Genomic DNA, 10450 nt, shown 5'->3' on the forward strand with positions numbered 1-10450 from the left:
CCAGACCTTACGTGCACGGCCGACCGTACGGAGACGCCGCCGTCGCCGCCGCAGGACGTGACGTCAGGGCGCGCCGGACGGAGCGAAAGACCCAGAGGCGCAGGGCTTTGGCCCCGCCCTCGGGGCGAGGCCAGGCAGAGAACGGCCAATGGGGTGGGGCGAGAGGGCCGGGCCCAGTTCTCTCGGCGTCGGGCTCGCCTCCCGGAGTTGCTTGGCAACGCCCAGCTGGGCGCAGGCTCTTCGCCCGGCTCTGGCTGCGTCCGGGGGTTCCGGCTGCGGTTGGGCCCAGCCGCGGCCTCGACCTGGGGGTGGTAGCGCCCCACCCTCGCCCCAGACAGCAAGCGCAGCCGGGACGCACATTTCACCGCTTTATTGGCAGCCCGGAGCCTGGGCTGGACTCCGCGAGCGTACACCTTGCTGGTCTCGGGGCCTCCCGGAGAGCGCAGGGCACGCGCGCCTAGCTCGCCCCGCGACCCCCGAGCGGGAGGAGGTGTCAGGCCCGCCCCTTACCCCCATCCCTGGGCTGGCCCTGCCCGCCTCCGCGGTCAGGTGGAGCCGCAGCGCCGCGTGTAGTCCTGGATGGAGGCCTGGAAGTGCTCCGCGCTGTTGAGCTCTGGGCGGCGAAGGATCACGTAGCACTTGGGGAGGAAATAACCGCCGAAGCCGCTGCTCAGGCTGCTCAGCGCCGCCAGCACGTGGACCGCGGGCAGATACTTGCCCTGGTAGACGCTGGCCGTTGTGAAGAAGCCGATCCAGGCCACGAAGTTGAGGAGCAGGCTGAAGGTGACGCATTTGGCCTCATTGTAGTTCTCTGGCAGGTCCTTGCCCAGGTAGCTGCAGGCAAAGGCGCTGACGGACAGGAGGCCATTGTAGGCGAAAGCCAACATGAAGCCCACTGAGGTGGCCTCTGTGCAGTCGAGCACCACCAGCTGAGGGAAGCGCTGGTACTCCCTGGTGGGCCGCGGGGTCCACACCGCAAGCCAAGTCAGACAGATGAGCAGCTGGGCCACTGAACTGGTGCCCACAAATAGGCTGGGACCACGGTTTCGAACCCAGGCGTGGTAGAAGGTGGGTACCTTGGCAGAAAACTTGAAGATAAAGACCAGTTGGAAGGAGCGGATTGTCAGGCAGGACAGGAAGATGGCAAAACCGAGGGCGAAGAGGCCTTGGCGCAGCAAGCATGTGGGCAGGGTGGGCTCCCCAAAGAAGCCATAGAGCCCACAGCTGCCCCCTGCCAGGGAGCCCAGCATGAAGAAGCAGAGCCTGCCCCCAGCTGACCTCACCACGGGGGTCTCTAAATGCCAGGCAAACAGACCAGCAGTCCCAGTCACCAGCACCAGGAACAGCGAATTAGCTGCCAGCAGCACCTGAGAGATCGGTTCACGCCAAGTCAAGAACACCACGGTGCGTGGGAAGCAGGTTTCACTTCCCTCAGGTGCCCATTCTTCTTTCCCACAAGGCTGGCAGCTGTGGAGGTCTGGAAGGAAAGCCAGAAGGCTCCTGAGAGCTAGATGAGCAGAACAGGAGTGAGGAAGGGAGGCCACATAGGCCTGCTGGGTGCTGGGAGGGCTGTCCCACAGGAGCTGGGCGCTACTGGGCACGGTGAGATAGATGGGGGTGGCCCTGGGTGTGGTCCCCAGGCCAAGTGTTTCTTCAAGATGCCTGTATGAATTACAGATTCGGGAGATGCTTGGGTAGGTTCTAACTAGCTCATGAACCCCTGGGCTTGGAAACCAAGAGGTCCTTAGGGAGAACCTCACTCTGGGGACTCTGCCCACATGCCAGTGAGGCTATGATCCCATAGGAGCAGTCAGCCCTGGAGAAAGGGCATTTTCATCCCTCCCCAGCACTTCCCTTAACCAAATCCACCTTCCTGTGCTGCCACTCTGTGGTTTCTCTGACTCTGAGAACAGAAGAGACACATTTCCATGCCCACAGACATGTGAAAGGAAAGAATGTGGCTCATGGATCCAGCTCTGGGCTGAGCCCTTAGCTACCCCAATTTGCTCTCTGATCTTGACCTTCCATCGCTGGGTGGAATACGTTGATTCTTCAGCTGCAGATACAACAGTGTCCGCATTCAGGCCAAGCTGTTCAAGGTGCTGACTGTCTTCAGCATGGGCAATGGAAGGGACTTTGCACAGGTAGCATGGGAGGGTCCAAGGGAACATAGCTACATCTGTTTGCATAAAGACGTTGAATTTAGGATAAAATTGCTCCTGTAGGAGTTGGGCTGGGAGCTCTCTAGTAAAAGGCATGGTGGGTCTGAGGACTTCAACTGCTTGTTTCTTTCTGCTTCCTCGGAATTCAGTCTGGTGGCAGGTGTTCTCCGTCCCACACCTGATTGGCAGCGAAGTGAGCAAGGCCCGGTTTTGCACATGTGTGACCCAAGGGGGATCCCCTCGTCTGCTCTACAGACCCTAGGAGTGCCCAGGCACCGCCCACTCTCTTGGGTACTCACCACTCTTGTTGAGGAAGGTCCCAGCCTCACAAGGCACACACTCAAAGCAGCAGTGGTGGAAACCCACAATGACTCGCTGGTGCCCTTCAAGACAGTCGCTGGAGCACACGGACTTAGGCACCTGCAAGAAGGCACAGGTGTTTTTAACCATACAGAGTGGCTCAGGTGAAGGGGCGCTCACATGTAGAGTGGGCAATGGTCTCTGTGCATCTGTTTTCACTGCTCACTCCCAGGGCAGAGCCCCTGGTTTTGTAAACCAGCAGCAGTCAACCACCTGGGTATTGCCTGGGGGGCTGCCCTGGCAGGGCTGGATAGAGCCTTGTCGGCCTAGTACCTGGGATCCCCCTCCTGCTCTTTGTAAGCTGTGTCCAGAGCATCCCCAGGCTCCAGGCTGCCCATAAGGCAGTCCCCTGGTGCGGGACCATACCTCTTACCTGGTTGTCCTTTCCGTGCCACCGGATTTTGGTTTCGTTTATGTCCAGCTGAACTGGAGGCCCTGTGGAGGAGCCAATGACCCTGAAGGTCCACTTGGAGCCACTCCAGTCCCAGGCAATTATGTCATAGCTGCTGAGAGGGTCCCCGTTGTCATTAAATATAACATTATCCTCGTGTAGAAGGAAATTCACTTTGCGGATCTGTTCCAGAAGCTGAAATAAACAGGGATCAGGGAGCTGCCCTAGATGGCAAAAACTGTTCCTTCTCAGTCGCCCAGACCTAGAAGGCTCAGGAAGCAAGTGCCTGGGGCCTTGTGCTTCTATTGAGGTGGTTTCCGTCCATCTGGAAATTCAGAGCCCTCCTTCTCCTCCAAGGAAGCCCCCCAACCCTCCCAACCAGCCTCCTGAGAGGAAGCTTCTAACAGAGGACCTCCTTTACACTGATTTTTAGTCCTGGATCTGAAGCATGGTGAGTGGGAGGGGCTGAGGTTCAGAGAAGCGAAGCCTAAGCGAGGACATCAGTCCTCTGATCAGTGGCCTTTGTCCCCTACCACGGTACCTAGTTATGCCAGAGAGTGGTCACTCCGCTTGCCTCAGGTAATCACCCTGTTTCAGGGTGCCAGAGGCTGGGCTACCTTACCTGCCAGGGATAGACCTTGTCCCTGGAACAGGCTCCAGAGGCACAGTCCAGGAGCTGGTGGAGGCCATGGGCCACTGCGTAGACAGCCCGGTAGACGTTGTAGGCAGAGCTCATGGAGAACGCTCCGAGCGTGGGCATCTGCTGTGCCGTGAAACCCCGGCACTCCCTGCACAGTTGGTTGCTGCTACACCAAGAGCCCTCGGAGCAAGGCCCTTGGGGCCCCTTAGCTGCCCGGACATAGGCCTCTTCAAACTCCTTCAGGCCAGGGACAAGCCTCTGCTGGATGGCCACACCCAGCACCGTGCCAATGCCCCAGACCCCGGGCACGCTGCTGATGTGTCTGGAGATGGCCCAGTCCTCTGAGGCGATCCACACCTTGGCGGTGAGGTTGGCCAGCACCACGGACTCGAAGAACACCCTGGCCAGCTGCCTGCTGGAGAAGACGACCACCACGGTGGTCCTCGCTCGGGCCAGGCGAAGCATCATGGCCTGCATCCTCTCACTCCCCGGGTAGGCAGAGAAGGGTATGATGTCCTTGAAGGCAATGCAGATGCCCTGCTGGGGGGCCAGCTCCTCCAGTGCCCGCACCCCCAGCTGCCCGTAGTCGCCGTCGCTGGCGACCAGCGAGATCCACACCCACCCAAACCTCTGCAGCAGCAGCACCAGGACCTCCACTTGGCGCTCATCACTGGGGATGGTGCGCAGAAACGAGGGGTAAAACCGCTTCACTCCGAGCATCCCACTGCTGGCCTCGTAGCTGACCTGTGGGGGTTCCATTCAGCAAGTTCAGTGGCATCAGTCTCAACTCAGCCCCCCCCCCCACTGCTGGCCCTTTGCTGGGTACTGGGACCTGGGGAGGAGGGACACCTGGTTCCTGCCCTGGCCCTCAAGGAGAGCTCCGCTGGACATAGGAGGCTGACAAGGTACATCTGGAGAAGAGGCAGAAACCCAAGGGGAAGTTCTGAGAGAGAAAGGGGAAGGGAACAGAAGCTGCACAGAGGGAGTGAAATGACCCAGGAGGTTAGAGGCAGATGACCTGTCTGGAAGAAGGAGCACAAAAGTCAGTCTGTCTGGTCAGGGCAGAAGGCCTTAATTGTCAGGCTCAGAGACTTGGTCTTTATCTATAGGCCATGCGGAGCCCCTAAATGTTTAGCCAGAGAAGTGATATGGTCCAATTTGTGCTTTAGGAATGAATCTCCGATTTCAATGAGGAACATGTTAGAAAAGGCTCAAGACCAGAGTCGGGAGAACCCTTAGAAGGCTGATGGAACTGTCTAGATGACAGAAGTTGGTGGTCTGAGTTAGAGCTGTGGCAGTGGTGAGGTAGAAGAGGGGACGGACTGAGCAGCATTTAGAAGGTAAATGCAGAGGCCACGGTGATGGGCTAACTGTGGGGGTGGGGGCAGAGGAATGTAGGTGGGCCTGCCCATTTCCTGGCTTGAGTAGAGAAGCAGGAGGTGGGGTGCAGGAAGAAAGAAACCCCAGTTTTCTGGGGAGGTGAGCTTAGTTTGGGGCCTGCTGTGTCCATGCAGTGGAGACCCTGGATGAGCTTCCAGAAAGGAGGCTCAGAGCTTAGAACACAGGACAGAAGTTAGAGAATGGGAAATTGAGCCATGGGACTCATGGCCTGTGTAGGGGTTCTGAATGAATTACCCCAAGATATGCCACCTTGGCACGTGGGCTAATTTCCAGTTTGAAATAATTAAAGCACAAAAGACTCAGGAGGAAATGTTGACCTTTCCCCTAACTGCCTGAAAGAATTTAGATCTCCAGGTTAGGAAACTGTCACCAGGGAGAACTACGATATAATAGGAACTAGGTGTGGTGGGAAGGGGGGAATCTTAGCAAAGTCCAATTTGTTATAAAATTCCTCTCTATGTCCCTTTGTTTCTGGAAGGCCTGGCAAACATTTGTTTACTAAACATTTACTCTCTTTTCTCTTCCTATGAATTGTGTTCCTCTCCTTTGAAGTCCCAGACCCCTACCAGCTTCTCCTTAGTTCAGAATAGCATATAAGCCTTATTTTACCCGTCTTTGAACCGCTGATGTTTATGTGGATTCCCTATACATAGGTAATTTTGACTTTCTCCTGTTAATCTGTCTCATGTCAATTTAATGTTTAGACCAGCCAGAAGAATCTTGAACAGTAGAGGAAATTTTTTTACTCCCAATGCCTGCTTGGGAAAGGGAGCATCCTGTACTCTGGTAATCATCCACTTTTTCAGAAGAGATGGGAGAGATTCTCTAAAGGAGACTGAGAAGGAGGAGGAGGGGCCATAAGTAAGAGAGGGTAGGTCATAAATGCTGAGGAAAGAATGTCATCAAAGGACCGGTCAAGAATGTCACAGAATTGTCCTGTCAGGTAAAAAGGGACTGAAAAGCATTTGTTGGATTTGGAGACCGAGAAAGCCCTCCAGATCACAACAAGAGCAGGAGTGGTGGGACAGCGGCCAGGGCAGGAGGTTGAGAAGCAAATGGCAAGAGGGAGAAGCAAACAAGACTAGAAGGTCCTGCAGGTAAGTTTCCGTGGAAAGAGGGCAGAGGGAGGACAGTGCTGGGAGGGGAGGTGCCTAAAAGATGGGGAGGCCAGCTAACAGGCTTTCAGGCAGAGGAGGAAGCCTGGGAAAGGCTGACAAGCAGAGGAGGGTGCAAGGCCTGGGGTACAGCCCTCTGAGTGGTGGACCACACCTCTCTGAGCCTAAGCCTGAGCCTGGACGAGGAGAGGAAGGCAGGAAGAAGAAGGAGGGCAGGGGAGAAGTGGAGAAGTCTGTGGGGCAGGAAACAAAGGGTGTTCCATTCTTCATAAAGAAGACAGTGGTGGGAGGAGAGTGAAGGGCAGTGCTTTCAAACGAGAATGGGTTTTCTCAGGATCACTGAAGCAAGAAGGTCTGGAAGCAGCACTTGTGGAGGAAGAAATGGTGGCGCCAGGACTGTGACAGGGCAGAGCCCCCTGCAATGTGACTCATGAGTGGTGACCACCCAGAAGATCCAGGGGGCCAGACTGGCCTTGGGGCCCAGCAGTTCCAGCCCACCAACCCCAGCCGCAACTGGACTTGCCAGAAGGGGAGGTGGACACACTGCGGGGCCCCCAGCTTACCAGGGGCACCAGAAAGGGGCTCAGCAGGGCTGCGGTGGTGGCAGCGTGGCTGGTGGTGTCAGGCCCAATGACTGCCAATGCGGCAGGGGAGTAGCGGGCGGGGTCTGCCTGGACCTCTACGCGATGCGTCCCCAGCACGGAGAGCACACTTAGTGCGGCATACACATTGGCCGACTCGGAGCACACGTCGTACAGCTGGTACCCCAAGGTGACGTTAGGCAACAGGGTCGTGGAGTTGTTGATCTCCTCGATGCCAAAGCGCATGGCCTGGAAGAGGTGGTAGCCATGGCCGTTGAAGCTGTTGGGTCTGTGGAGAGAGCCAAGCTGAGAGCCAAGAAGAGCGGGGCCTCGCTGCAACACTCTCTGGAGGGTAGGAAGGAAACTCGGAGGTCATCTGTCTGGTGCCCATAACCGTGACCTCAGTGTGGGCCCTGTGCCATACACACAGTTGTGTTAACAGGCCTTTGGGTGGGGTGGGGGGGTACAAGTTGGAGAAACCGCAAACCATGCCCCCCGGATAAGCATATTAGCGCTGGAAGGCCGATGAAGTCCGGTATCAGAGACACCTGCTGTGGCTCGGGTTCTCCAGAGAAACAGAGCCAACTGGATATACAGAGAGGAAGGAAGGTGGTTTAAGGAATTGGCTCACGTGGTTGTGGGGCCAACAAGTCTGACGTGTGCAGGGCAGGCCGGAAATGTCCTCCGTGGCTGATGCTGCTGTCTTGAGTGTGAAGGCTGAATTCCTTCCTTATTAGGGGACCTCAATCTTTTCTCTTAAGGTCTTCAGCTGATTGGATGAGGCCCACCCACATGACGGAAAACCATGTGCTTTATTCACCGTGTTGAGTTAAATGTTAACCTTCACGGCAGCATCTAGCCAGGTGTTTGGCCAAACAACTGGGCACCATACCCTAGTCAGGCTGACACAAAAAGTTAACCACACACCTGTTTAACCTTGTTTAACTAGTGCTTCTCACCAGGACACTCATGAATGTGGTGAGGGCCTGTGTTCCTCACTGCCTCTTGGGAACTACTGGCTGCGTCCCTACAGGGACATGGTTCAGGTCTGCTGAAGAGTGTGTAGGCACATTCCCCCTCCCACCCTCTGTGCCTGCTGGAAGGGTCTTGCATCATTTCTATCACTTCTGTCCTTGAGTCCCTCAGAGGAAACTCAGTGCCTCCCACCGTGATGCCTTCAGAAGTGGGTGTCCACGTGTCTCCTCTTCCCCAAATCTTCTCTTCCCTGGCTGTAGCTCTTGGGGCCAGTCTTCCTGCACTAGGCTTTCCAGAACCTTCCTCCTGTGTGAATCTCAGATGTGCTTTATGTTTGAGGCATCCTGCCACTGAGTCCCAGTCCGTCATCGAGCATCCCAAATCTTCGACTTGCACAGCTGGCAAACAGCTTATCTTCTTTAGGAGAAAAGCAGATGTTTTTCTTTACCGACTCTCAACTTCAGGAAGGCAAGGCACCGATCTAAGATATGTTTACTAAACTCCTAGAGCATCTACTGCTTTCCCTTACTCCTCATGGGAAACCAGGCTTGTCATTGGGAGATTCAGGAGTTTGAACCTGGAGAGGAGCAGGGAGGGCATGGAAGGCAGGAAAAGTCATAATTGCTTAATCCTCTTTTTTTTTTTAAGTTTTGTTTTTTTTTAATTTGACAGATCACAAGTAGGCAGAGAGACAGGCAGAGAGAGAGGGGGAAGCAGGCTCCCCACTGAGCAGAGAGCCCGACATGGGGCTTGATCCCAGGACCCTGAGATCATGACCTGAGCTGAAGGCAGAGGCTTAACCCACTGAGCCACCCAGGCGCCCCAATCCTCTTTTTTTTAAAAAAGATATTATTTATTTGACAGACAGCGAGAGAGGGAACATAAGCAGGGGGAGTGGGAGAGGGAGAAGCAGGCTTCCTGCCAAGCAGGGAGCCTGATGAGGGACTTGATCCCAGAACTCTGGGATCATGACCTGAGCCAAAGGCAAACACTTAACTGAGCCACCCAGGCATGCCCATGCTTGCTTAATCCTTGTCACCTCCTTATGTCACAAAGCCTAGAAACAACTGGAAGGGGATTACAAAAAAAGCACTCTAATAGCCAGGACAAAATGACATATTACAAAGTGGAACCTGAGCAGAAGTGCCAGGGAAGGGGCTCCTGGGTGGCTCAGTTCGTTGGGCATCTACATTTGGCTCAGGTCGTGGCCCACAGTCCTGGGACTGAGTCCCACATTGGGCTCCCTGGTCAGTGGGGAGCCTGCTTCTCCCTCTGCCCCTCCCCCTACTTGTGCTTGCTCCCTCTCTGTCAAATAAATAAAATCTTAAAAAAAGATGAAGAAGAAGAAGAAGTAGAAGGAGGAGGAGGGGGAGAAGAAGAAGGAGGAGGAGAGGAAGAGGAGGAAGAACGAGAACGGGTGCCAGGGAAGGTCTAGCCAGGGCTTGAAGGTGGTGGCTGTAGGATGGCGAGGGACTGGAGGTGGTTCAGGCGGCAGCCCCAGGGGCAGAAAGGGCATGGTCTTCACCAAGGAGGGCCTTTTAGATACAGGACCCCTCACTCACCTGTCACAGACAGTCACCGTGGGCCTGCGTCTCACCCCCGGACAGTGAGAGTGCACAGGGAACAGACCTGCGAGGAGGTAATCCCCGGCGAGGCTGAAGTCAGGAGACAGTTCTGTGTTGTGGCAGCTGAGGGCCCAGCAGCAGGAGAGGGAGAGCAGAAGGCTGACCAGGTGAGCTGCCAGGAGTGACATGCTGGCCAAACGCTCCTGCGCCTGGCATGGCCGAGCAGAGCTCTCTGACCACGTTGCCGTTTAAATAGAATGGAGAGCAGCCGCCCAGATGCTTCCCAATTTCATGCCTATGTCAGGGGTGGGGCTGGAACCCAGTCATAGGAGCCTGGCTGCTTGCCTTGGCCTTCTGGGCCTGTGGTCCTTCTCAGGAACTGGGCAGGGGGAAGGCACGGATGCAAACCAGGTGGCAGCCACTGACCCTTCCTTGGCATGCTTGTGGCTTCTGTCCTTGCTCTGGTGCCTGTGGTTTCACCTGGCTCAGAAAGGGAGCCCCAGGGGCACCTGGCTGGCTGCCTGGGTTAAGCAGCTGACTCTCGATCTTGGCTCAGGTCTTGATCTCAGGGTCTTGGGTTAAAGCCCCATGCTGGGCTCCACCCTGGGCACTGATCCTACTTAAAGAAACAGAGAAACGGAGCCCTGGCATTTGGGGGGATGGTGGTCAGAGACAGGAGGCAGGGACAAAGCTTCTCTGGGGGACAGAATGTGGAGGCTCCTGTGGATTTTATTTATTTTTTTAAAAGATTTAATTTATTTGACAGAGAGAGAACCAGAGAGCACAAGCAGAGGGAATGGCAGAGGGAGAGGGAGAAGCAGGCTCTGCATTGAGCAGAGAGCCATATGCGGGGCTCGATTCCAGGCCCCTGGGATCATGACCTGAGCTTAAGGCAGACGCTTAACCATCGGAGCCACCCAGGCGCCCTGAGAGCTGTGGATCTTAGAATTTTTTACCCGGGCCTCAGTTTACTAAATGAGACATAGCTTTGAGTTGACCTCCTCCCAGCCTGTTTTCTGACACTGAAATTTTGAGTGAATCGTGGTGGGTTTGCCTTGTTATCCACTGGGGCTCCGTTCAGCCCGAAGACAACTGCATGCAAACACAGTATGCAAATAGACCGGTTTTGCTTAAACCGCCAATCCTGGTTCTTTTTCTGCAAGAAAAAAAATTCCAAGTGGATTTCCGGAGTGGTGGCCCAGGACTCAAAGCGGGGTATCTGGCCGGGGTGGGGCTTTTGCATAATGTAAATGGGGCCCG

At 55.5% G+C, this 10450-nt stretch overlaps 1 protein-coding gene across 2 annotated transcripts; it reads right to left on the reverse strand.

Moving 5' to 3' along the window:
• Positions 1-485: 485 nt before the first annotated feature.
• Positions 486-9378, reverse strand: LOC111154770 (taste 1 receptor member 1). 2 transcript variants are annotated; one of them, XM_022514667.1, is made up of 6 exons: positions 9188-9378; positions 6633-6939; positions 3536-4297; positions 2896-3108; positions 2462-2582; positions 486-1477 (listed from the first exon to the last, which is right to left on the reverse strand). In XM_022514667.1, exons 1-6 carry the CDS (start codon positions 9376-9378, stop codon positions 546-548), a joined length of 2526 nt encoding a protein of 841 aa, XP_022370375.1. In that variant the 3' UTR covers positions 486-545. The 2 variants fall into 2 exon arrangements, with proteins under 2 accessions (XP_022370375.1, XP_022370376.1); XM_022514668.1 differs by lacking the exon at positions 3536-4297.
• Between the last annotated feature and the right edge of the window lie 1072 nt (positions 9379-10450).

The sequence above is a fragment of the Enhydra lutris genome, unplaced genomic scaffold, assembly GCF_002288905.1.
Source record: "Enhydra lutris kenyoni isolate GAN:26980312 unplaced genomic scaffold, ASM228890v2 scaffoldscaffold38, whole genome shotgun sequence".
Classification (NCBI taxonomy): domain Eukaryota; kingdom Metazoa; phylum Chordata; class Mammalia; order Carnivora; family Mustelidae; genus Enhydra; species Enhydra lutris.